Source organism: Saccopteryx bilineata, chromosome 3 (assembly GCF_036850765.1).
Source record: "Saccopteryx bilineata isolate mSacBil1 chromosome 3, mSacBil1_pri_phased_curated, whole genome shotgun sequence".
NCBI classification, from domain to species: domain Eukaryota; kingdom Metazoa; phylum Chordata; class Mammalia; order Chiroptera; family Emballonuridae; genus Saccopteryx; species Saccopteryx bilineata.
The window spans coordinates 313,403,385-313,431,091 of record NC_089492.1 but is presented as its reverse complement, the minus strand read 5'-3'; the positions used below and the strand labels follow the sequence as shown (position 1 = coordinate 313,431,091).

At 49.8% G+C, this 27,707-nt stretch overlaps 1 protein-coding gene across 1 annotated transcript in view; it reads right to left on the bottom strand.

Moving 5' to 3' along the window:
* Positions 1 to 7,843: 7,843 nt before the first annotated feature.
* The window catches only part of LOC136332279 (optic atrophy 3 protein), a 43,250-nt gene continuing 23,386 nt past the window's right edge, over positions 7,844 to 27,707 (bottom strand). The window contains exon 2 of the mRNA XM_066271795.1: positions 7,844 to 11,077. Coding sequence (XP_066127892.1) covers positions 10,665 to 11,077 — 413 coding nt within the window. The 3' untranslated portion in view covers positions 7,844 to 10,664. The remainder of the gene's footprint in view (positions 11,078 to 27,707) is intronic.

Here is a 27,707-nt window from a genome sequence, read left to right as displayed (position 1 = left end):
CTCAGCGCCCGGGCCAACCTTGCTTCAATGGAGCCTTGGCTGCAGGAGGGGAAGAGAGAGACAGAGATGGAGGGGGAGGGGTGGAGAAGCAGATGGGTGCTTCTCCTGTGTGCCCTGGCCAGGAATTGAACCCAGGACTCTTGCACGCCAGGCCAACGCTCTACCACTGAGCCAACCGGCCAGGGCCTGAAATGCCACACTTCTTAAATGACTTGACAACAATCTCAATCTTTTTTTTTTTTTTTTTTACAGAGACAGAGAGAGTCAGAGAGAGGGATAGACAGGGACAGACAGACAGGAATGGAGAGAGATGAGAAGCATCAATCATCAGTTTCTTGTTGCGACACCTTAGTTGTTCATTGATTGCTTTCTCAAATGTGCCTTGACTCTGGGGCTACAGCAGACTGAGTGACCCCTTGCTCGAGCCAGCGACCTTGGGTCCAAGCTGGTGAGCTTTGCTCAAACCAGATGAGTTTGTGCTCAAGCTGGCGACCTCAGGGTCTCGAACCTGGGTCCTCCGCATCCCAGTCCGATACTCTGTCTACTGCACCACCACCTGGTCAGGTAACACTCTCAATCTTGATATTATCCCAGGATCTTTTCACCCAGGTACAGACTTCTCTTATAGTTAGTTTCTTCACTCTTCCTGCTGGTGTCAAATTGTCCCCAGAAGACTTCATCCTCACTTTTAACTTGAATTCAGCACTGTACAAAAATCTTTTTTTTTTACTTTATTTATTTATTCATTTTAGAGAGGAGAGAGAGAGAGAGAAAGAGAGAGAGAGAGAGAGAGAAGGGAGGAGCAGAAAGCATCAACTCCCATATGTGCCTTGACCAGGCAAGCCCAGGGTTTTGAACCAGCTACCTCAGCGTTCCAGGTCGAAGCTTTATCCACTGTGCCACCACAGGTCAGGCTTTTTTTTTTTTTTTTCTGAAGCTGGAAATGGGGAGGCAGTCAGACAGATTCCCACATGCGCCCGACCGGGATCCACCCGGCACACCCACCAGGGGGCAATGCTCTGCCCATCCGGGCATCGCTCTGTTGTGACCAGAGCCACTCTAGCTCCTGGGGCAGAGGCATGGAGCCATCCCCAGCGCCTGGGCCATCTTTTGCTCCAATGGAGCCTCGGCTGCGGAAGGGGAAGAGAGAGACAGAGAGGAAGGAGAGGGGAAGGGGTGGAGAAGCAGATGGGCGCCTCTCCTGTGTGCCCCAGCCGGGAATCGAACCTGGGACTTTCGCACACCAGGCCGACGCTCTACCACTGAGCCATCCGGCCAGGGCCCCAAAAATATTTTCTGAGCCATTTCTGGCCAGAACATGGCAAAATGTAACCTACAGTAATATACCAGAAACAAGTGTAAAACAATGAGTGAAAAGACAAGTGCGGAAAAGCGGGAAATAGAAGTAAAAAAAGTCTACAACCACTCTATAAGACACACCCAGTTTTTAGACTCCAAATTTTTCGGGAAAGGGTGCATCTTATACATGGGGAAATATGGTAATATTTTTTCATTATTTTTTTTTTTTATTCAGCGAGAGGAGGGGAGGCAGAGGGACAGCCTCCTACATGTGCCCCAACCAGGATCCACCAGCAAGCCCACTAGGGGGCAATGCTCTGCCCATCTGGGGCGTTCCTCCATTGCTCAGCAACCAAGCTCTTCTTAGTGCCTGAGGCAGAGGCCATGGAGCCATCTTCTGTGCCTGGGGCCAACTCACTCCAATAGATCCATGGCTACATGAGGGAAAGAGAGAAAGAGAGAGAGAGAGAGAGAGAGAGACGCGAGTGGGGGAGGGATGAGGAAGCCGATGGGCACTTTTCCTGTGTGCTCTGACTGGGAATCAAACCGGGGACATCCACACACTGGGCTGAAGTTCTACCACTGAGCCAACTGGCCAGGGCCATTAATATTTTAAAACTCTTCCTTGTAACATAATCTAGTTTTGTGTACCTCTTTTATTGTTCTTATTTAAGTATTAAATGCATGAAATAATAAACCACCTTTCAGTATATTGTTTTTTAATACTTAAAATGGTCATTAGGGCAGAGAACCAGTTGTTAAGTTATTTGAATCTCACCACTGTTCAAACCACAATGGTCTTGGCACAGGATAGACAGACAACAGAACAGGATTAAGAAAGAAGCATATCAAAGGAACATAGAGGGTGCAGCTGTCTAGCCTTGGGTGAGGAGGAGGGAGAGGTGGACTGTCCCATGTGTGGGACAAACATTTGGAAACTGATGAACAAAGATACTGGCCTTAGTCTTGTCAAGAAACAAAAACACAATGTGTAATCTCAGTGAATGACTTAAACACAAAGACAACGTGAATGAAAATATTAGAAGAGAGCAGAGTTAAAGAGATAAATCCTTGAGGTAGGGGAGCCCTTCTCAAATCAAGACAGAAAAAGCAAATGCCTGAAAGACAGACTAACAGATTCGGTGAATTCAAAGTGAAAAGCTTCAGTGGGACAAACACACCAGAAACAAATGTTAAAGGGACAGATAGTGAAACAGGCATTTCTCTAAAGTAATACAAATGCCCAGTAAACAGCTAAAAGACACCCAACCTACAGGTAAGCAGCACAGTCCCGAGGATGTGAAGTACAGCACAGAGAGTATATGTAGTCGATAGTTTTGTAATAACTATGTATGGAGTCAGGTGGGTGATAGGGTAATAGGGAAATCACCACAATATTATATAAATGTCTAACCACTATGTTGTACACCTGAAATGAATATAAAATAATATGGAATGTCAAAAAATTAAAAAAAATTGAGTGTCAACTGTAATTGAAAATATAAAAATATAGAAATCCCATTGTGCACTTCTTTTTTTTAAAATTTTTATTTTTTTACAGAGCCAGAGAGAGAGTCAGAGAGAGGGATAGATAGGGACAGACAGGAACAGTGATAGACAAGAAGCATCAATCATCAGTTTTTCATTACAACACCTTAGTTGTTCATTGATTGCTCCCCCACAAGGTGCCTTGACCGCGGACCTTCAGCAGACTGAGTGACCCCTTGCTCCAGCCAGCGACCGTGGGTCCAAGCCTGCAAGCTTTTTTTGCTCAAACCAGATGAGCCTGCGCTCAAGCTGGCGACCTCTGGGTCTCGAACCTGGGTCCTCAGCATCCCAGTCCAACGCTCTATCCACTGCGCCACCGCCTGGTCAGGCGAAACGGTTAAAGTTTTATAAACAGTGCAGTAGAGAAAAAATAAATATCAAGGTGCGGGGGATGTGGCCTCCAAGTGAAACGGGTATCTTGGTAGTGATAAAGGCCGCAGTGTCCCGCACATCCACATCAGCCCTTATCTGGTAATGGCGCCTCTGGGAGCCTGGCCTGGGCCCTGCCACTCCATGGCCAACAGAACCCTAAGATCAGGGGCCCAGGTCCAGGCCCACCACTGCTTTGCCCCCTTCCTCCAGGACGTCCCAGACGGACCCCAGGAGCACCCGCTGATGGGCGCGGGGTGGAGGAAATAAAGCAGCATGTTAATTACACAGCAGGAGGAGGAGTCAGTGACGTCACGTTAGGAAAGCTGAGGGCCGTCCCTACAGCCCCAGCGGGCTACACTTCAGAGCAGTAGCAACATCCTGCCAGCGGGCACCCGAATCTGAGGCGACCTGGGCGGGGGAACGGGCAGTGACTACCGGCAGCTCCTCATACCTGGTTCTACGGCCCCCTCACCACCTGAGATCACGCCAACATTGCCCTCCTAGGTGCACGGAACAGAAAACTGGAAGCCACCACTGACTCCCCACATCCCATCGCTCAGCAAATCCTGTCTCTCCGCCTCTGAGATACTAAGATGCCCGGAATTCCACTTCTCCCTACCTCCACTGTCCCGGCCTGGTCCAGCCACCATCACCTCCCGCCGGGACAGCCACAGCCATCTCTCCACTGGCGTGGAGGCTTTTGCCCGGCAGTCTGCTCCCCACGTGACTGTCACAGGGATCCTGTTAAAAATGTCAGCTCACGTCTGTCCTCTGCTCAGAGCTCTCCTGTGGCTACTGCCTCACCCAGAGTCTTCACCATGGCCCGGGCAGCCCATTTTACGTACATGTGAACATGCTTTTATGAAATAGAATAAGAGAATGGAAAGTAACAGTGTGCGTTGCACATGGTAAAGTCAAGCATTGTTAAGCAAAACTTTTGTTCTAATGAGATAACATATAATGTATGATATTAAAATAATCCATGTTATATAATACATACAATAGATTTTATGTTTATAATACATATTGTGTATACATCTACAAATCTATCTGTGGTTTTTCTTTATGAAATAGAATACAATAAAATAGGAAATAGACTGCTCATATTAAGGAAATTATTTAGTGAAACTTCTATTCCAATGATATACATATACACACACAACATATAATGTACAATATAATGTTACATATTACATAAAACATATTTTTATATTCCATTGTATACTGGGTCACATAACGCACTAATTATGCAATTTTTATAATACATATTTAGGGTGAATTGTGAATTATGTAAATACGTGTGTGGTGAATTACGGAAACTATACCGTTCACAAAAATTAGGGGATATTTTATAGCTTCATATTCTTTTTGAAATATCCCCTAACTCTTGTGAGCAGTATATATGCCGCAGGTTGAGATGGAGACAGATCTGTGGGCAGTAGGGTTACTGCGGAGCCACAGGGAACAGCTGCTGGGGGTGGGGAGTGAGGGAAGCAGGGCTGGACAGGGAGAAGCTGAAGTGAAGGCAGTCCCAGCAGTCCCTCTGATGGGGCAGCTGCGGCTCGTAGGACCCTCCAGTTGTGCCAACTGAGGCAAGGGGGCTGGCCTTTGCTCTCCTGATCCCCTCCCCCAACCTTCTCCCCTTATTTACTCTATTCCAGGGGCCAGAAAAGTCCTTATTTATTTATTTTTTAAGAGAGAGACAGCTAGGGACAAACAGGAAGGGAGAGAGATGAGAAGCATCAATTCTTTGTTGCAGTTCCCTAGTTGTTCATTGATTGCTTTCTCATATGTGCCTTGACTAAGCTGAGCAAGTGACCCCTTGCTCAAGCCAGTGACCTTGGGCTCAAGCCAGCGACCTTGGGCTCAAGCCAGCAACCTGGGGCTTCAAGCCAGTGACCTTTGGGCTCAAGCCAGTGACCTCTGGGCTCAAGCCAGCAACCATGGGGTCATGTCTATGATCCCACACTCAAGCCAGCAATCCAGCGCTCAAGCTGGTAAGCCTGTGCTCAAGCCAGCGACCTCCAGGTTTCAAACCTGGGTCCTCAGTGTCCCAGGCCAACACTCTATGCACTGTGCCACTGCCTGGTCAGCCTTGCTTTTTTTCTTTTCTCTTCTCTGTTTCTTTCTTCTTTCCCTTCCTCCCTCCCTCCCTCCCTCCCTCCCTCCCTCCCTCCCTCCCTCCCTCCCTGTCACACTCCCTCCCTTTCTTCCTTCTTTCCTTTTTTATTTTAAATTTACTGATTTTAGAGAGAAAGGGACAGGAACATCAATCTGTTCCTGTATGTGCCCTGATTGGGGATCAAACTGGAAACCTCTGTACTTCAGGATAATGCTCCAACCAATTGAGCCATCCAGTGAGGGTGGGGGTTAGTAAACTCTTTATGAAAAGGGCTAGATAGTAAACATTTTCATCTTTAAAGGCCATATGATATCGATAGCAAATAAAGGCAGTCCTCAGGTTATGAACGAGATAGGCTTTGTGGGTTTGAGAATGTTTAAGTGTTTATATACACAGAAAGGTAAGAATAAATACTATATTAAGACAAACATCTAAGTTGCATGTAATAGGTAAATGTACCTGCTCCAATTTACATGCAAACCTACAGAACCTATCTTGTTTGTAACCTGGGGACTTCCTGTACTCAACTCTGCCACTGGCTGTGGACACTGGGTTTGGCCTCAGGGCCTCCACTAACCTCTGCTCTATTCTGGTAAAAGAAACTTTTGCTATTCCAGAAATAGGCCATTTCACATCTGCTTCAAGGACGTGTGTGCATACTAATAGCCCTTTGTCACTCCTAGACTGCTGCCTTCAGGGCTCATTTCCCTCCTTTTTTTAAAAAGAAAAATTAAGTGAAACGCAAGGAGGCAGAGACAAACTCCCACATGCACCCCAACTGGGATCTACCCAGCAAGCTCTTACCAGCCCCTACCTGGCGATGCTCTGCCCAGCTGGGCTGCAGTTGTTGCTCAGCAACCAAGCTATTTTAGTGCCTGAGGTGAAGGCCATGGAGCCATCCTCAATGCCTGGGACCAAGGAGTGGGGAGGGGTGGAGAAACAGATGGTCACTTCTCCTATGTGCCCTGACCGGGAATCAAACCTGGGAATCAAACCCAGGACTTTCACATGCCAGGCCAATGCTCTACTGCAGAGCCAGCCTGCCAGGGCCCTTCAGGGCTCATTTCAAACATTGCTTCCTCTTTGACTCCCAATCTAAATCAGCTATCCTCATTACTCCTGAACTCTGACACAGGGTTAGTTCTTTTTATTTTTTTAATTGATTTTAGAGAGAGAAAGGAAGGGGGAGAAAGAGAGAGAGAGAAATAGACATCAATCCATTGTTTTGGGGTTTTTTTCTGAAGCTGGAAACGGGGAGAGACAGTCAGACTCCCGCATGCGCCCGACCGAGATCCACCCGGCACGCCCACCAGGGGTGATGCTCTACCCACCAGGGGGCGATGCTCTGCCCATCCGGGGGCGTCGTTCTGTTGCGACCAGAGCCACTCTATCGCCTGGGGCAGAGGCCAAGGAGCCATCCCCAGCGCTCGGGCCATCTTTGCTCCAATGGAGCCTTGGCTGCGGGAGGGGAAGAGAGAGACAGAGAGGAAGGAGAGGGGGAGGGGTGGAGAAGCAGATGGGCGCTTCTCCTGTATGCCCTGGCCAGGAATCGAACCTGGGACTTCTGCACGCCAGGCCGATGCTCTACCACTGAGCCAACCGGCCAGGGCCGACATCAATCTATTGTTCCATCCATCCATGCACCCACTCGTTGACTTCTATATGTGCCTTGACAGGGGCTTGAACCTGCAACCTTGGCATATCCGGATAATGCTCTAACTGAGCTACCTGGCCAGGGCTTAGTTCTTTACTGTCCTGCTCCTGCACCAGATGTTAGCTCCAAAGTGGCAGAGACTTTGTCTTGTTCCCTGCTGATTCTCAAGTTTCTAACATGGGGCCTGGGGCGCAGTAGGTGGTCCGTAAATATTGTGTAACTTGTGGGTAGATGATGTCCACTCAATTCTCTTTTGGGCATGCTTCGCCTCTCCCTGTGCTTGGGGCTGGAGCACCCAGCCTAGCCTCTCAGCATCTCAGTGGCTCATACAGGGATGGCCACGTGGGCCAACGGATGAGGCAGGGGCTTTATGAAGTCCATTTTCTCCTGGGGTGGCTCTCTCCAGGCAAGGGCATGCCCGACAGGGAAACCAACATAGGGGACAACAGGGACTGCCAGATGGGAGAGGCAGAGCCCTTGGGCATGACTTGAGGCTTCTGAGTCAGTGTGCACTTTTTCCTGCCTGAAGCCCTGAGTACCTTAGGGGGCGAGGAGTCTGGATTCAGTCTGGCACCTCACTCCCAGATAACCAGAGGCTGGACAGGTAACACAGGGAAAACTGTGTGTGCATCTGTCTCCCACTGGGTTGTAAGTCCTGTGGAAAAGGGCTGAAGCTGTCTAGTCACCACTGGATGACCACACGGCACAGAACAGGGCAAGGCATAGAGTGGTGGGCACCTAGGTGACAGTTTTTTAAATGAAAGAAAAAAAAAACAAAGGACATTTTTGTTAAAAGTTAACAGGGATTTTTCACATACAAAAATAAATGCAGCAACTTGAAGACAACCAACTTGAATTACAAATTTATTCTAACCCTCTCCCCAAGTCACAAAGGCATACAAAATTTTTGCTAGGAGGAAATCAGAGCGATGAACTGTCCATCCTCTGGCCTCGTGCATTTTGCGAGGGGGTTCTTTCCACTTCCACACACCCTGATCCCACCCCCAACAGGGGTACAGCTGCTACATCCCACTGGCCTGGCCGAAGTCGGGACACACAGGGGCTCAGTTTGCAATCTCACAGATGTGAGCTCAGTGCAATGTCAGAGTCAGGCTGGCGCAGAGGTGAGGAGCTGGGGCTCTGGCTCACACTACCTGTCTCCATGTCCCACCTCCGACTCTTCTCTGCTTGTGTGACGTTGTGCAGGTGATTTTTCCTCTCTGTGCCTCAGTTTCTTAGAACAGTGCCTGGCACCTATTCAGAGCTCAGTAAATTCCATCTGACTGTTTATTAATTAACACAATGGAGGTGGGGGGGGTTGTAGTCATCGCCCCCGGAATCCAGCAACATGTGCTCCAGAGATGTAACAGTGCCAGACAGAACCCCCCCTCATGGGATCACCATAGCAACCAGGCACCGAGCCCGCTCACCTGGCTCCTCCATCACCCTTTCATGTAGTGGTACCTCTTGCCTTCTTCCTCTCATCATTTTACCCATTTCTGCCATTCCTACCTGGAACCCACTTCCCCCACCTACACCAGCTTCTTCCCTTCTTCTACAAATAATGAAGATGTTTCAGAACCCCAGTTTCCTGGTTTTCTCTCAGGTTTTGTGTCCAGATCATTTTTAACCCCCTGGAGAAATGAGAGAAAACCTGCCTCTCCCATTTGTAGGAAAAGGGCCCTGGTGAAATGAATCTAGCCCAAATTAGCACTCACCAAAATGCTAATGTCCCGGTGTGGTGCGGGGCTGCTCTGACAGAGCAGGGAGGCCACCACTCCCCACACTGCCTCTGGGGTCTCTGCAGAGTCCCCGCGCTCCCCCAGTAATCTACCTCCCTCCCACATTCCTCCTCTTTACCCCACATCTGTACCCCAAACACCCTGCAGGATGAGCTGGGCCCGTCTCCCTCTCGTGCCTGACTCCAGTCCTTCGCTGGTTTCATGGCCTTGGGCAGGTCCCTTTGCTTCCCCTGAGCCTCAGTTTCCCCATCTGGGAGGGTTCACAGGATGACTCTCTACTCACTCACCCCCATCAGACCACTCTCTGATTCTCTCCTAAATTCTGAGCTTTGTACCCATTTTGGAGATCCATATAATGGTTCTCAGACACATCCTTAAGCTGACTTCCTCATCCCAGGGCTCTTCTAACGAGGAAACATCTACAGTCTGAAAAACAGAGCACAGACTGGTGGGGCCCACACCCCTCCCTGCTTCTGTGGTGAGTCCTAGGACAGAGACCAAGTAGTAAAGGGTGGTTCCCGGACCGTTCCTGTCATGAGAGTGGGAAGGCCAAATGTCCCACAGGGTTGGCAGGAGTCTCAGCATAGTCTTGGGGTGGGGAGGTGTTGGATGATGCCCCCTCCCCAAAGACATCTGCTTACCCAAGAAACCTGTGAATGTGAGCTTATTTGGAAAAAGGGTCTTACCTAGATTTAGGGTGACCCTAAATCCAATGACCAGGTGTCTTTATAAGAGAAAGAAGAGAAGGTCACGCGAAGATCCTCCTCTAGAGTTTTTGGAGGCAGTGCGGCCCTGCTGACACCTGCTTTTGGATCTGTGGCCTCGAGAACTGTGAGAGAATATATTTTTGTTGTTTTAAGCCACCAAATTAGTGGTATTTTGTTATGGCAGCCCCAGGAAACTACTAAATAAGGTAAAACTAGGGGCCCTGACCAGTGAGATGGAGGTGGCACTTGAGGCTGGAGGCAGGAGGTACCACTGCATGAAAAGGAACTGCTGGACCAGTCCAGAGCCCCAGGGGAGGAGCAAGAGCACACGGATCAACAAATTTGAATGAAACCTGGGGGGTGTGATCATGTCTGAGAGAGGCCACTGAAAAAGTGAGAAAGGGAGAAAAGGAGTCAGGAAAGGCCCGGGGACTCTGGAGCCAGGGAACGAGGAAGCTGAGGCTGAAAGACAGGTTGGATTGGCCCGAGGTAAAATCAATTTCTCCACGTAAGGGGGGTGGGGGGTGGGAGGGCACTGCCTGAGAAGACCAGCACAGCCATTCCCGAAGGCTGTGCGGCAGCCTGAAGGGTAGGGGGTTTCTAGTGAGATATTCCACTTGGGGACTCAGGAGAAGGTATCCCAGGTCAGGCTAAGGAAAGATATTCAGTGGATCAACTGCAAGCCAGCTTCCTTTTTTCCCCTCAAAGAGAGTGGTGACGCCCAGCTAGAGCCTGCTTCAGATGGAGGAGGACAGAAGTCCACCTAAAGACACTGCACTGCTTACAATGGTCTGTACCAACTGATGAAAGGAAGGAGGTGCCCGTGTAACGGATGAGTGTCCCAGGGAAAGGTAACACTGCTCAGGTAAATGAGGGTGGGGTTGACAGGCTGACTCAGCTCAAGTCCACGTTCCATTGTTTTCTGTCAGAAGAGTGATCCCGCTGTCCCGCTGGCTGGGACCTTGAAGGTCTGTGTGGTTTGGGTTGGGAGAGGAGAGCCCAGCACTGTGGACTGTACCAATGAGCTCCAGGTTCGAGGGGGCTGTGTTGGGCCACTTCACAGTCCCAGTGGAAAGTACCACTAGTGAGTAGGGCGTGACCAAAATCCGAGTTCATCAAGATTCTAGTTTCCACTGGGCCAGCACAGGCAGGGGTAACGCGGGACGAAGGCCACATTAGGGCACACCTGGCCACATCCAAGTTCAGCCTTCAGCAGCTTCCTATTTCTCAGACACTGACGCTGATACCGCCTTGGGTGGGGACCGCGCATCCCCCTCCCGGGCGCAGAGCTGGGCGCGCACCTCCTGGATCTGCTTGCGCAGCTCCTCTAGGGCGCTCGGGGGCGGTGCCGCCTGCACCTGAGCCTGCAGCGCCTCCAGCGCCAGCGCCAGGCGGCCCACCTCGTCCTGCATCGCGTCCCAGGCAGCGCGCTGCTCCTCCTCCTTGTGGCGCTGTTGCGTCTGGTGGCGCCAGTACTCCAGCACCAGGCAGCCGCCGCCCACGATGAAGATGGTGGCCTCGCCCAGGAGTTCGGCGCCCAGCTCGGCGGCCGCCTCCTCGTTCAGCGGCTTGATGGCTGTGCCCCGGAAGCCCATGATGCGCATCTTGGTCCGCATCTCCACCCAGTGGTACACTGCAGGGGAAGAGAGGGGTCAGGCCGTGCTCTAGGAGGCCCCTGCCAGCCCCGCCCAACACGCTTCAGTGTCCAGGTGGGAGCGATGGCGACACTGCAGACAGAATCCCCAGGGGGCGCTTTAAACAAGCCCCATACCGGCTAGATCTGGAAATGCGGAGTCACCCGGCCTGGGGCGATCCTGAGGGCTTTTTAAATTGCCCGAAATATTCTGGCAAGCAGCCAAGAAAGAAAAACCCTGTCCTGGAAAGGCGGTCCTAGGACTGGGGGACCCTGGGGAGTCACAAGGGGCTCCCCGCGCACGCACGAAGTACCCAGAAGGTGTAAATTGTAAAGGCTCAGTGGCTGCTTAGCTCCCTCAGGCCACTCCCTGGCCAGCCCCTGAACTCCTGGGCACTATCGACCCATTCACTACCCAGGAGAGAAGACCACCCCTTTTCTTTTCCAAGCCTCCCAAAATACAGGGTTAGGGCTGCAGCAAAGAGGGACCTCCTGGGACCTCAAATGTGGGAACTGATGTTAGGTGATTGTGAACGCTGGGCAACTAATCCACTTTGCAGGGCTGGTGGCTCCTAAATTGTCCATTAGCCCCAAAGAGGAAGCTAACAGTTGTGAGCTCCTTACAGTAAGGTTTTGGAAACTCCTTGGAAGTAGCTCAAGAGTTGACTGGTGCTGCTGGAGCAGAAAGTACCCTGCCTAGCTGCTGCTTTGTGAAGGAAAATTCTCAGCACTTGAGTTTTAAAAATCAAGGCAGGGCCCTGGCCGGTTGGCTCAGCAGTAGAGTGTTGGCCTGGCGTGCGGAAGTCCCAGGTTTGATTCCCGGCCAGGGCACACAGGAGAAGTGCCCATCTGCTTCTCCACCCTTCTTCCTCTCTGTCTCTCTTTTCTCCTGCTGCAGCCGAGGCTCCACTGGAGCAAAGTTGGTCTGGGCACTGAGGATGGCTCCATGGCCTCCACCTCAGGCACTAGAATAGCTCAGGTTGCAAAGGAGCAATGGCCCAGATGGGCAGAGCATCGCCCCCTAGTGGGCAAGCCCAGTGGATCCTGGTCCCATGCATGTGGAAGTCTGTCTCTGCCTCCCTGCTTCTCACTTTAGAAAAATACAAAATATAAATAAATAAATAAAAACCAAGGCAGGATTGATGCTGAATGCTGACTCACTCCTGTAATAATGAATACTCATCTAGGGACATGAGAAATTAATAGGGCACCCTGTCTAGCTTATTTGGATTTCATTTTTAACATATCATTTTTTTAATTTTTTTTTTTTTTTTGAGAAAGAGAGAGGGACAGACAGGAAGGGAGAGAGATGAAAAGAAACAACTCATAGTTGCAGCACTGTTGGGCAAACAAGTGTGTTAGGCTTGCTCGCTTGCACTGTGCCTGATTGGTGCATGAGCACGGGGCAGCACCATGTGTATACAGTCTATGTAAGACTGCGAGTGCTTGCCCTCAGGGCAGCAGATTGTTGATTGCGGATTGCTTGCCGCCATTGGGAAGGGTCATTTCTTGCTATTGTTTGCCAGAGAGGGGGTCTCCCCCCCACACCTCCCAACCTGGCCTGTTTGCTTCTAAGCCCTGAGAGAGAGGAGCGGTTTGCCCTGCCTGCTTGTTCATCTGCCATTGTGAGACTCTAATAAACGAAATGGCCCACCATTGTCCTGCTCCAGTTTCTTTACCATCAGCCCGAATCCAATGTGGACCTACATGGTCTTGACAGCCAGCCTTACAGGCACCTTAGTTGTTCATTGATTGCTTTCTCATATGTGCCTTGACTGGGGGCGCCAGCCAAACCAGTGACCCCTTGCAGTTGGGACGTGTGCAGGAGTCTGTCTCACTATCTCCCTTCCTCTCACTTAAAAAAAAAAAGAGAGAGAGAACTTGCTTCTTTACTTCAGAACTCTGTTCCTTCAGAACAAGACATCTGCACTTTCAGAACCCCAGTTTGGTTCTTCTACCCTACCACAGTATAGTTTTCTCTTTCACTTTCTCCTGACCCACTCCTTTATTGTACCTCAAGTAACTAATGTATGTGCACAAGCATTTGCATTTTTTTAACTAAATGGCCAATGGTATGTTTTAATCAACATCAAATGGAGATAGGATAGGGAAAAATACTGGTTCTGTGAAAATACCCCTCCCTCTATTAGTGGCATGATCATTCAGCTCTTATCTTTATAGTCCAGTGAGGTACTTGGTTCTCACTGTTTAACAAAAAAAGAACAGAAATCTTTGCACACCTTGCTCAATTGGAGAATTTTTGTGTTTTTTATTTATCATGGTAAAACCAAGGACAATTTTATAACTGTTTTGTACACGGCTGTTACACATAGAGCAATCTGTCTTTAGGTAAGGAAAAATTAAAATGTTTGACAAGCTCTGCCAGGAGGTGGCAGTTAGATTGGACGAGCGTATCCAGGGCCCTCTCAGTGAAGGCAGCTGCAGCGGCCACTGTTACTACGAACCATTCCCCACCTACTGTTACGGGGTTCCTGAGGCCCAGGCCGTGGAGACCGCTCCCACACTGAGATCCTAGCGTCAAGTCAACCTTGGTCCACTCAGGGCTCCGCACCTGCTGCCTGGGAGATGACAGCCCCTTTGAGCCACCTCTGTAAAACGGGGAGAGAGCACCTGCCGCAGTCTTGAGATGACCACATACCAGCCCAGTGCCCAACGTCACCACTGCTCCTTGATGTCAGGAGAATGGGAGAGCGGCAAGGAGAGACAGGGCACACCAGCTTCTGCTGCTGTTCCTGCAAGTGTCCCAGCCTCGCAGTGTAGATGGGTGTGGGGACCTGGGCCAGTGGGTGGGCCTGGGTGTGCAAATGGGAGTGCACATGGGGGTGGGCACATCCACAGCACAGGAGGCTGTCAAAGGGGGTGTTTGTGTATGAATGAGGGAGAGAGAAGGGAGGCAGCTTTCAGAGTAGGGGCTCATGCAATCTGTCTCAGGCCAGTGGCCAGATTTGGGATTCAGGAAATAAGACCCAGTTGGAAGTCTGGGAAAAGGGGTAGCATGTGAGAGGCCAGGACGAAACAAGGCCGAGGACTATACCAGAGTGGTAAGCAGCAGGCCCCTGGACGGCTCGCAGACACTCACTCACCACGCCAAACCTGCCCTCAGCTTCCCCACATGCTCGTCCCTCCTCCAAGGCCACCCCATCACGGTATTCCCCATCCACACAGCCTCTCAGCCACCTGCCAGCCCACGCACCTCCTGAAGGTCTCCACACCCACTTCCTGTCCTGACCCAGACTCCATGCCAGCGCTGACCAATGTCTCTCCCTGACTTCCCTATTCCCTTCTATCACTTTGGGCATTCCTTCAGAGCACCCGTCACAACTGGGAAGGATCTTGTCATCCAGTCGCTGGACTGTGAGCCCCACGAGGACAGGGCCCAGGCTGTTCCCAGTCACTGATGTGTCCCCGGACCGTCCACTCCTGGCCAGGCATACAGACGACGCTCAGTATATCTCGCTGAATGTCGGTGGGTCTGTGCCCTGGCCTCCGCCCCAGCCCCTGAAACTCCTCCACGCAGCAGTGAGGATCTGGCTAAGAGACGACCAAAACCAAAAGCTACCACTGTCTTCACTAACACTGGATGACAACAAAGTACACAAGTATAAAATTAAAAGTCAAAGCCATCCACACCCAACACTGATCCTTAAACAGGAAAAATAATTTTTTTTTAATTTATTGACTTTAGAGAGAAGAGGAGGAGAGACAGAGAGAAATACCCGCTGCTCTACTCACTTACACATTCATCAGTTGAGGGTTGCGTGTTTGTACGGCCCCTGACCCGGGATTGAACCTGCAACCTTGACGTATCGAGCCGGTGCTCTGAGCTTCCCAGCCCTGATCCCTAGACCCACCACAAACAAACCCTCAAATCTTGCCGTAATCAGCATTTTTTCTCTCGTATCATTTCCCCAACATCTGATCATAAGTGTACATCACTAATCTCTGAGTTTTTCCACCGGAAATCTGCTTGTATTGATATTTATACACTTTTTTCCTATGGACACTGCCAGCCCCACTATAAAAGATGAGCACTTTGTCTCCATGCATATTTTTTCCCTCCCCTCCATTTTTACAGGTGATTTGTATACACTTCTTATTCTTCTATTATTCTCTTTCCACTGTCTCTCAGCTCCCACATGGCCAGGGAAGAAACTAGTGCCCCCTACACCCCCATCCCTGGGCCAGGCCCTTCTTTCACATTATTGATAGTTAACACACAGGCTGTTCAGCAGCTATAAGGCCCCTCATACGCTGGGTATCCACTAAGTCAGAAAAATAAAACTAAACAGCACCTACAAGGTGGCGCTCAGTGTGACTGACTGAGCTAGAGCGGAGGCCCTCCTTGGGGCTGTGTCCCGAAGGGGGACACAGGAGGACAGCATCCTCGGCCTCAAGGTAGATGGCTTCTCTATTCGAACATCCCATGAAGCCACTTAAACGGCACCATGCGTCAGTTTGCTCTCAGCCGACAATGATTTTCTAGAATGACGCGGTCCCCCTCACATGGTATTTCTCGAACTGCAGGTTTTTTGTTGTTTTTCTGCAGGCTGTTTATATGGGCTGTCAGGGTGGCTCGCGTGCGATAACTTGCGTAGGAAAGAGCCAGGGCCTCTTCATTTCCTTTTTGGTGTTTTGCCGTCTTAATAAAAGAACCCAACTGCTTCTGCTTTCTGCAGCCTGCCTAGTCTGTGGGGTGGAGTGCAGAGGGGGAAGAGGGTAGAGGAGATGGGTAGGGGGTAAGGGCTGGTGGTGCCCACTCAGGATGGGAACCCAGCATTAGTTTTGCCGGGCTGGCCAGCGGGCTGTTTCCTGTGGCTTCACAAGCTAGGTCACAGGTGACCATGCTGCTGGAGGCCTGGGGAGATTCCGAGTGCTCTGGAGACTCCAACACTATGGCCGTGAATGACAGAGTGGACTTCCCGAAGAAGAAGCTCGCCCACCTGTGACTGGGGTCGGCCTTGGGGAGACCAGGGTGATGGGGGATGGCTTCTCCACAGTAGTCATCACTTCCCCGGGAGCTTAAAACGTCAGGTTTTGTCTTGTTAGTGGCGAATGAAATCAATTTAGTTGCACAAACCAGCATTAAAAACATGATAAAGATATAACAGAAAAATATCAAAGCCAATCTGAAGTAGTCAGGGTAAGTATTGTTTCATAAACTTGTTTTTGGTGTGTGTGTGTGTGAATGAGTAACTGGAACACAGTTAAAGGGTCAAAAGCCATTGTCCTAGATGTTGGGTGGAATCCACTGAGTCTATAGCAGGGGTCGGGAACCTATGGCTCGCAAGCCAGATGTGGCTGTTTTGATGGCTGCATCTGGCTCGCAGACAAATCTTTAATTAAAAAAATAATAACGTTAAAAATATAAAACATTCTCATGTATTACAATCCATTCATTTCCTACCACTCATGTTCATGGTTGCGGGTGGCTGGTGCCGATCACAGCTGTCCTCCGGGACAACACCAAATTTTTATTGGATAATGCATAACGCACACAGGTCGTTGTATGGCTCTCACGAAATTGCATTTTAAAATATATGGCGTTCATGGCTCTCTCAGCCAAAAAGGTTCCCAACACCTGCTCTAGAGATTCCTTTCAGGACACTGACACCTTCCCAACACTTTCAACCCACAAATGTGGCCTTTCTCTCCATTTAGACTCCAGTTTTCTCTGCATGCCTTGTACCTTTTGATTATATTTGTTCCTGGGTATTGATAGTTTTGACATTTTTATTTTGCATTTCATAGTATTTTACATTCCATCTTTGATTTGGTTCTGGCCAGTGTACAGAAGTGCAGTTGAGTTATGTCAATGATTCTCTATCCAGTGCCCTCAATAAGTTCATTCTTTTTTATCTTTTTAATGAAATATAATTATCATAAAGTACAAATAAGTGCAGAGCTGGATAAATATGTAATATGTCATCATCACCTAGGTCAAGATCTAGAACATTCTAGCACTCCAAATGGCTCCTACCCTCAAGCTCTCTCCCAGTCTGTACCCTCAAACTCTTCTGAGCTCTCACAATATGTGAAGAGGACCCTGAAGCCCTACTCTGACGTCCCCATGAAAGATCATTTCTGCTCTTTTGTCAATATCACGTTGCTAACATCTTGGTGTTGCTGTGTGTTTTGTGAGCCCATTCAATTATCTGGATAAGCCAGTCTGTTCATCCACTCTGGTGAGGGACATTTATTTGGGCTGCCTAGAGTAGACAGGTTTTCCAGGAGTAAAACTGTTAGAAGGCGGCGCATCACCTAGCTGGGAAAACAGAAGTCAGCTCCCCAAACCTGGGCCGAGTCACCTAACAGAGCCGGGAGAAGGGCCTGGGCATGGGAGCAGGGGCCGTCCTCGGGAGGCACAAGGTGCCACCGCTCACTGTTTGTTTTCAGTGAACTCCTTTGTGTCAGCTCCCAGGTTAAGTTCTAAAAGACTCGAAGCTGCTTTTAGCAGGAGTTGTACATGTGTGCGTGCATGTGTGTTTGTGTTTAACTTGTCAGCTGAGGAATGAAGTTCAGCTCCAGACTTTACATTTGGATACGCCAGTGGTTCTCAGCTGGGTACAATTTTGCTCCCTGCTAGTAGGACTCCCAAGTTTGACAACCAAAATGTCTTCAGACATTGCCAATGTCCCCAGCTATGGGTGTGGGGCTTTCTTCTATATGGATATACAATTGCACCATTTATTGAAATGACCATCCTTTCGCCACTGAGTTGTAGTGGACCTTAGTTGGAAAACAACAGAAAGGAGTGGGCAAAAGGAGGTTTCTAGTTGTTCGTATGAAAAAAGACATGCAGGTTATGATTATTACAGTAGTTTTATTAATACAAAAGAAACTGTGTTTCGCCTGACCAGGCGGTGGCGCAGTGGATAAAGCGTCAGACTGGGATGCAGAAGACCCCAATGTTCAAGACCCCAAGGTCACCAGCTTGAGTGTGGGCTCTTCTGGCTTGAGCAGAAAGCTCACCAGCTTGGACCCAAGGTCGCTGGCTTGAGCAAGAGGTTAACTCGGTCTGCTGAAGGCCTGCGGTCAAGGCACATATGAGAAAGCAATCAATGAACAACAAAGGTGTCGCAACAAAAAACTGATGATTGATGCTTCTCATCTCTCTCTGTTCCTGTCTGTCTGTCTCTATCTATCCCTCTCTCTGACTCTCTCTGTCTCTGTAAAAATAATAAATTAATTAATTTTAAAAAAAGAAACTGTTTCATATACAACTGTAAACCTACTTTTGCCCACCCCTGTCCTACTTCCCAATTACGTACCTTTTACTCACATAGCCCAGGACGATGGTGAAAGGGCTGTGACAAAACACTAAATATGACGTAACTAGTAACAGGCATTGTTAACTATTCTTATTGTGTGTGTGTGTTTAGATTTTATTTATTGGTTTTTAGATGGGGATAGGGGGAGAAACAGGAAGCATCAACTTGTAGTAGTTGCTTCCCGCATGTGCCTTGAACAGGCAAGCCCAGGGTTTCGAACCAGCAACCTCGGCGTTCCAGGTCAACGCTTTAACCACTGAGCCACCACAGGTCAGGCCTTGTTTTTAATACGAGAAGAGAAGAATAAAAGCACTAAATCCTTATCTTCCATATTAGGAAATCAACAGGTAATAAAAAATGGGGGGAAATTTTAAGAACTAGGAGTATAAGTGCCTGATTTGGAAATAATGTGGCAAGTGCCCCAAAACAGCTAAAGAGGGGAGCAGGAAATGAGAGGAAAAAGAGACGGCTAGGTCTTCTTCTTTTTATCATAAATCACAGACATATTTGACCCCTTAAGTGCTTTTCAAAATTTTATTGATTTTAGAGGGAGAGAAAGAGGATGGGGGAGGGGAGGGAGACAGGAACATCAATCCATTCCTGTGTGTGCCCTGATTGAGGATCAAACCAGCAACCTCTGCGCTTCAGAACGATGCTCTAACGAACTGAGCTATTGGCAGGGCTTAACTCTTTAAGGACTTGTACTCCTTGATGAAATTAGTAACGTAATTTTTTTTCTTTTTTTGGCAACCACGAAGGGACTTAATAATGTAATTTTAAAAACATGTCAACAATATTGCAATACGTATGTATGGTGTCAGATGGGTAAATGAAATATCGGGGGGATCACTTTGTAAAGTATATGCCGCTATGCTGTACACCTGAAACTAATATAAAATAATGTTGAATGCAAACTGTAATTGAAAAATAAAACTAAACTGAAAAACACATATAAGTACATTTAAAAAAACTTGAGGCCCTGGCTGGTTGGCTCAGCAGTACAGCGTCAGCCCAGTGTGTGGAAATACCAGGTTCAACTCCCAGTCAGGGCACACAGGAGAAGCGCCCATCTGCTTCTCCACCCTCTACCCTCTCCTTTCTCTCTATCTCTCTCTTCCCCTCCTGCAGCAAAGGCTCCACTGGAGCAAAGTTGGCCCCGGGCACTGAGGATGGCTCCATGGCCTCCGCCTCAGGTGCTAGAATGGCTCCAGTTGCAACAGAGCAACGCCCCAGATGGGCAGAGCATCGCCCCCAGTGGGCATGCCGGGTGGATCTCAGTTGGGCACATGCAGAGTCTGTCTGACTGCCTCCCTGCTTCTCACTTCAGGAAAATACAAAAAAATAAAATAAATAAAATAAAAATTAAAAATAAAAAAACTTGTCTAAGCCAGAAACATAAGCACTGCCTTTGGGTTTCCAGGCCTCTCTGCCTTGATCTCTGACCCAGGTCTCTCTCCCCCTATCCCATGCCCCTTCCACACATGAAGTCACCATATTAAAATAAACATCAGATCAAAGTACTTTTTCAGAGACAGAGCGAAAGTCAGAGAGAGGGATAGATAGGGACAGACAGACAGGAATGGGGAGAGATGAGAAGCATCAATCATTAGTTTTCCGTTGCGACACCTTAGTTGTTCATTGATTGCTTTCTCATAAGTGCCTTGACCGTGGGCCTTCAGCAGACCGAGTAACCCCTTGCTCAAGCCAGTGACCTTGGGTCAAAGCTGGTGAGCTTTTTGCTCAAACCAGATGAGCCTGCGCTCAATCTGGCAACCTTGCAGTCTCGAACCTGGGTCCTCCGCGTTCCAGTCTGACGCTCTATCCACTGTGCTACTGCCTGGTCAGACAGATCAAAGTACTTTCTTACTTAAAATCCTTCAAAGGTTTCTACTGACTAAGGTAAAGTCCAGATTCCTTAAAATTACTTAAAGTTCCCGTATGATTAGTGTATCTTTTACCACCAGTCCTCTATACACGAGGAAATATTTTCAGTGTTCAAAATATTTTGTACTCTCTTTACACATGCACTCCGTTGGCCCTGGGCTCAGCTCAGTATCCCCTCCTCTAGGAAACCCTCCATAATCCTTCAGCTAGGCCAGGTGTTCCCTGTGGGCTCCCCCAGTCTGCCTCTGCCTACTTCAGGCCATCACTGTCTAGGGTCTGTCTTCTCCACTAGACTCTGGAGTCCCAGAACAGACCTGGACTCAGAGTGGAGCACTCAGGGAGCATGAATAAAAACAATAAATAAAGGTGGCCCTGGCAGGTTTGTTCAGTGGATAGACCATCAGCCCAGTGTATGGAAGTCCTGGATTTGATTCCTGGTCAGAGCACACAAGAACAGCAACCATCTGCTTCTCTCCCCCGCCCTCTCCTCCTTCTCTTCTTCCTATCCCACAGCCAGTGGCTTGATTGGTTCGAGTGTGGCCCTGGGTGCTGAGGTAGCTCAGTTGGTTCCAGCATGTCAGCCTAAGGCACTAAAAATAACTCAGTTGATTTGAGCATCGGCCCCAGACTGGGGTTGCTGGGTGGATCCCAGTCAGGGCACATGTAGGAGTCTGTCTCAGTATCTCCTCTCATCTGGGAAGGAAGGAAGGAAGGGAGGAAGGGAGGAAGGAAAGAAAGAGGGAGGGAGGGAAGAAGAGAGGGAGGGAGGAAAGAAGGGCACCAAAAATTAACCTTTGGTTATTACTGAGCACTGGAATATGGGTGCTCTATTTTTTTTTCTTATATTTTAATTTTTTTCTACAATAAACATGGATTGCTCCTATAACTTTAAAGTAAAAAAAAAAAAAAAAAGCTTGGTACTGGCCAGGTAGTTCAGTTGGTTAAAGCATCATTCCAATACACCAAGATTATGGGTTCGATCTCTAGTCAGGGCACATACAAGAACCAACCAATGAATGCACAAGTAAATGGAACAACAAACTGATGCTTTACTCTGTCTCCTGTCTCTCTAAAATCAGTTTTTTTAATGTTAATTGCATTTCCTTGAAAACACAGTTCTGATTCTAGGAATTTATCACCTTCTCCAAAAAGGAAGTATGAATTTATAGGAAGATTTGAATACCAGAGGAATGTACCCCTGCCTCCCACATAATCAGTCCATTTAGGGAGGAGCGTCTTTTCATTTCCAGGCTGCGGAGCTGCTCTGCACTCAGCCATCTGGAAGCCAACCACCGGATAAGCTGACCTGTAGGACCAATGGGACTCACAGGAGGGGGGGTTATGGGTGATTTCTACGGTGAGAGGTTAGTGGTGCATGAGACCATTTGCAGACCCAAAGATTTTTATGGCCATGTGACAAGGTCACTTTGCATAATCCTTATGAGGATTCTTGAGAAGTTATCCAGGAAGAACATCAGCTGGGATCTGAGCAGCCTCTGCCTCTCCCTCCAGCAGGCTCGCTGCTGCAGAGTGGGTGTGTGCCAGAGGAGAGGCGCTGCGGCCCGGCCAGCTCCGGAGAAATGGGACCCAGAGCCTGCTCTGCTTGGGGGACCTGGCTCCTCACCTTCTCAGGTACTGGGACCCAGGGCCCTGTGCCCAGGGCCCGCTGCACCCAGCCCCTCACTCAGGACCCCCTGCACCCAGCCCCTTACCCAGGGCCCCCTGCACCCAGCCCTCACCCAGGACCCCCTGCACCCAGCCCCTCACCCAGGACCCTCTGCACCCAGCCCCTCACTCAGGACCCCCTGCACCCAGCCCTCACCCAGGACCCCCTGCACCCAGCCCCTCACTCAGGGCCCCCTGCACCCAGCCCTCACCCAGGACCCCCTGCACCCAGCCCCTCACTCAGGACCCCCTGCACCCAGCCCCTTACCCAGGGCCCCCTGCACCCAGCCCTCACCCAGGACCCCCTGCACCCAGCCCCTCACCCAGGGCCCCCTGCACCCAGCCCCTCACCCAGGGCCCCCTGCACCCAGCCCCTCACTCAGGGCCCCCTGCACCCAGCCCTCACCCAGGACCCCCTGCACCCAGCCCCTCACTCAGGGCCCCCTGCACCCAGCCCCTCACTCAGGGCCCCGTGCACCCAGCCCCTCACCCAGGGCCCCCTGCACCCAGCCCCTCACCCAGGACCCCCTGCACCCAGCCCCTCACTCAGGACCCCCTGTACCCAGCCCTCACCCAGGGCCCCCTGCACCCAGCCCTCACCCAGCCCCTCACTCAGGGCCCCCTGCACCCAGCCCTCACCCTCTTCTTTCCCTTGAAGTTTTCTGCCTCCTGCTGTGGCCACTCTCTGGTGGAATTCCTAAGCCTACCTCACCCTCCTGGAGCCAAGAACCTAGGGGTGAGTATAGGCGTGAGGATCTTCTGAGGGAAGGCAAACAAGTGAGGTGGCTTGGTAATAACACAGCTTTCCAAGTGGGAGTTTTTAAACTTCAGGTCTATAATCATAGTTGCAAAATAAATTTGGTATGTTACAAGCACATTTCCTTATTTCCTTCTTTCCTTCCTCCCTCCCTTTTCTTTTTTAAGTGAGAGGAGGGGAGATAGTGAGACAGACTCCTGCATGTGCTCCAAACCGTATCCACCCCGCAACCCCATCTGGGGTTGAATCAATCGAGCTATCCTCAGCGCCTGGGGCCAACACTCGAACCAGTCGAGCCACTGGCTGTGGGAGGAGAAGAGGGAGAGAGGGAGGGAAGAGAAGCTATGGTTGCTTCTTTTGTGCATCCTGACCAGGAACTGAAGCCAGGGCATCCATACGCCAGGCTGACACTCTATCTACTGAGCTAGTGGCCAGGGCCTGATCAGCACTTCGTTAAAGCAAAACACATACATACATACATACATACATACATACTATATAATTCCACTTTTATAAAATTCTAGAAAATGCAAACTAATCTCTAGCAGATCAGTGGTTGCCTGAAAATCAGGGAATGAGTGGGCTGGGATTATAAGGAGCAAGAAGACACTTTAGGGGTGGTGGTCTGTTCACTCTAGACTGTGGGGGTGGTGTCATGGATGGCCATGTCTATTAAAACTTATCAGGTTGTACACTTTAAATAGAATCAGATTAAAAAGAAAAGACCCAGACAGACTTAAGTCGCCCCACAGGAAGGAAGAGGGAGTGGGCGTTAGCCAAGTGACATTAAAAACCCACAGGAGATGAGGGGGAGTCCCCAGACAGGAAATAAGAGCAGAATTAGAATGATGAGGGGAGGAGGGTCCCAAGACACCCCCAGGTTGGGACCCCACGTCCCAGCTCTTCCCGGGCCCAGGCTGAGCTGTTTCTGGCCCCCAGGCTGGGTGCTGGTGGTCCAGCCCGAGACGTGGAGACGCTGTGGCAGCATGGCCCTGGACGCCAAGGACAACATGTGGAGCTGCTGTGGGCTCCGCTACCCATTCCATCGTGGCTCCCAGAGGTGCTGCTCAACCGACATGAAGGAGTTCCGGGTCATTCCCAAGGACAATAGCAAGTCAGAATATAACAACTGCAGGAAACACTACAAGGACCTCTAGGCTCCAGGAAGGCATCCTTACCTACCCCGACTCCCCCCACCACCCACCCTTTCCTCCTAAGCTTTCACTTTGAGGACTCGGGAATTACTCAGTGACCCCTTCTTTCCAAGAGTCTAAGTTATGGGCCGCAGGTTCCTACGGTGTGACCTTAGATAAATCACTCATATTTCTGGGCCTTAGGCCCCTTGCTTGCAAAACAAACCAAATCAGAGAAGCTTCCATCTCTGGTTGGGGGAAGAGATGATGGCCCAACGGCCAGGGATGATGAAGCCTGCAGTTCTGGAACTACCTGCCCCGAATTTTCCTAGTGGCAGGGGAGATTTCTTTCTGTCAGCAAGTAAACCAGCTGAGCTGAAGGCCCCACATTGCTGACTTCACCCCAAAGTGGTACAAGAACTTCTCTCTTTGCCTTGTTCTTCCTAGCGATCCCCCTGGGCTGCCGGCCCTTCCCCGGTTGTCCTCCAGCACCTGAGAGGCTGCAGGTCCAAGAGGGCTTAGATGGGCACTCAAGAATGTTCAGTGCAGTGAGGTTGAGAGCGGTGAGAGGCAGGGAACACCTGCCAGAAGGAGATTCCCAGTTCGTGCACGTGACAGTCCCTGGGACGGAGCCTCCCCGTACCATGAGGCTGCGAAGCTCTAAAGCAGTGGTCCCCAACCTTTTTTGGGTCACGGACCTGTTTAATGTCAGAAAATATTTTCATGGACCAGCCTTTAGGGTGGGCCGGATAAATGTATCACATGACCGAGACAAACGTCAAGAGTGAGTCTTAGACGGATGTATCAGAGGGAATCTGGTTTGTTTGTTTGTTTATTTTTTTTGTTGTTTTTTTTTACAGAGACAGAAAGAGAGTCAGAGAGAGGGATAGACAGGGACAAACAGACAGAAACGGAGAGATGAGAAGCATCAATCATTAGTTTTTCGTTGCGACACCTTAATTGTTCATTGATTGCTTTCTCATATGTGCCTTGACCACGGGCCTTCAGCAGGTCGAGTAACCCCTTGCTCGAACCAGCGACCTTGGTCCAAGCTGGTGAGCTTTTGCTCAAACCATATGAGTCCGCGCTCAAGCTGGTGAGCTTGGGGTCTCAAACCTGGGTCCTGGGATGCGGAAGGATCCAGGTTCGAGACCCCAAACTCACCAGCTTGAGTGCGGGCTCATCTGGCTTGAGAGAAAAAAAAAAAAAAAAAAAGCTCACCAACTTGGACCCAAGGTCGCTGGCTCGAGCAAGGGGTTTACTCGGTCTGCTGAAGGCCCATGGTCAAGGCACATATGAGAAAGCAATCAATGAACAACTAAGGTGTCGCAACGAAAAAAAACTGATGATTGATGCTTCTCATCTCTCTCCGTTCCTGTCTGTCCCTATCTATCCCCCTCTCCCTCTGTGTCAAAAATAAAAAATAAAATAAAATAAAACATCATTCAGACTTAAATATAAATAAAACAGAAATAATATAAGTTATTTATTCTTTCTCTGCGGACCGGTACCAAATGGCCCACGGACCAGTACCAGTCCGCGGCCTGGGGGTTGGGGACCACTGCTCTAAAGGATACTTCCCCGACTGCCCTGCCACACAGACCAGATGTGAACTAGAGTCGGCCAGCGAGGCGCACGCCCAGGATCGGCAAGATGGAAGGAGAGAGACAGGGCCCCACCTGATGCAGTTCTGCCGGGAGGCGTGGACCGGGGATGCTGGGATTTTCCAACATGAACTTCCACTGTCTTATCACCAACCTCACGGGTGCCATGGCTTCGTGGCCCCTGGATAGCATCAGGCCAGAATGTTTATCAACACAACATTCGAGTGGGCAGCCTCAGAGGCAGTAGCTCCCCTGGGGGTCAGTTCTGTGGCATCACTGCCAGACCCAACCAAGAGCTGCCTCATCTAGCCCTTCTGATGACTGTGCAAGCCTCGGTCTCGGTATTAAATGCTTCTTGTCTAATTTATTTTGAAATGCATAAAAGATGAGATGGAAGGATGGATGGATAGAGGGATGAATCAATGAATGGAAGTGGGACCAAGCAAGAATGATAAAACATTAGCACGAGTCTCTTCATGTGGATATGTGGGTGTGTTTCGATGTAAAATTCTTTCAAGGTTGCTGTATGTTTGAAAATGTTCATAATAAAATGTTGACAGGAAAATTCCCTTCTTCTTAAAAGAGCCAGCGTGCTTTCTCTTTCCTATAGGAGAGCTCTGACGATGCATAACCTTAGACATGTGGAGAGCTTTCTACAGCCGCTGTGGCTATTGGCCCTGCCGCAGGTGAACGGCATGCGCAGTTATCTTGGCCTTGGCTGGGTGCTCAGCACAGTGGAGAATCTCTCCCCAGAAACAGAGGCAGCATTGTGTGCAGTGCTAAGGAAAAGCTGCAGAACAGAGTCCTCCAGAGTCACCGGGTCTCTGACTCCCTGGGGCCCAAAATGAAGGTGGGAAGCGCTTCCTCAGACTCCCTCAAACAGGAGAACCTGCTGCGTAAGAGTTGGTGCTGGGATTCAGGTGTTCCCAGGCCAGAGTCCCAACAGTGCTCCATCTCCAGGCCGCAGTTTCCTCGTCTGTAAAATGGGTTTAATAATAATCCTGACCCATAGGGCTGTATGGGATCCAAAAAGGCTGTGCCTGGCTCAGAGGTGGGTTAAGGTTGGTTGAGGCCCTGGGCACAGAAGAAAATATTGGGCCCCTTACATTAGAAAAAAGTGTAGGCCCTGGCCGGTTGGCTCAGCAGTAGAGCATCGGCCTGGCGTGCAGGAGTCCCGGGTTCGATTCCCGGCCAGGGCACACAGGAGAGGCGCCCATTTGCTTCTCCACCCTTCCCCCTCTCCTTCCTCTCTGTCTCTCTCTTCCCCTCCTGCAGCGAGGCTCCATTGGAGCAAAGATGGCCCGAGCGCTGGGGATGGCTCTGTGGCTTCTGCCTCAGGCGCTAGAATGGCTCTGGACGCAAGAGAGCGACGCCCCAGAGGGGCAAAGCATCGCCCCCTGGTGGGCATGCCGGGTGGATCCCAGTCGGGCGCATGCGGGAGTCTGTCTGACTGCCTCCCATTTCCAGCTTCGGAAAAATGAAAAAAAAAAAAAAAGAAAGAAAGAAAGAAAAAAGCCTGACCTGTGGTGGCGCAGTGGATAAAGTGTCAACCTGGAAATGCTGAGGTTGCCGGTTCGAAACCCTGGGCTTGCCTGGTCAAGGCACATATGGGAGTTGATGCTTCCAGCTCCTCCCCCCTTCTCTCTCTCTGTCTCTCTCTCCTCTCTCTGTCTCTCTCTCCTCTCTAAAAATGAATAAAATTAAAAAAAAAAAAGAAAGAAAAAAGTGTAAAGTTAGGGTTTTGCAGAGCCCTTCAGAAGTTGGGGCCAGGGCACATGCTCGGTGTGCCCACCGTTAAATCCACTTCTGGCCTGGTTGCATCCAAAGGTTTCAGTAAAGCCTGGTCTGTGGTGGCACAGTGGATAGCATTGACTTGGAATGCTGAGGTCGCTGGTTTGAAACCCTGGACTTGCCAGGTCAAGGCACATACAAAAGCAAGTAATGAACAACTAAAGTGAAGCAACTATGAGTTCATACTTCTCACCTCGCCCTTGTAAATCAATAAATAAAATCTTAAAAAAAAAAAAGGTTTCAGTAAAGAGCAGCCATTGTTGTTGGTATAAATGAGGCCCAGGAGAGGGCCGCTGAATCTCAAAACTTTCTGACAGTGTTCGTCCACCACCAGGGAAGATGACAGAAAACAACGCTGGGGTGTCTCCTAGCTGTCTGGGAGACATAGCCCCTGTTAGCCATCCCCAGAGGTTCCTTGTCTTCCTGTGACTGCCAAGACCACAGACTAGGCAGGGCCTGGGCTCAGACCCAATCTCCTCTTCCTCCATGAACCCCGTGTCCCTCACC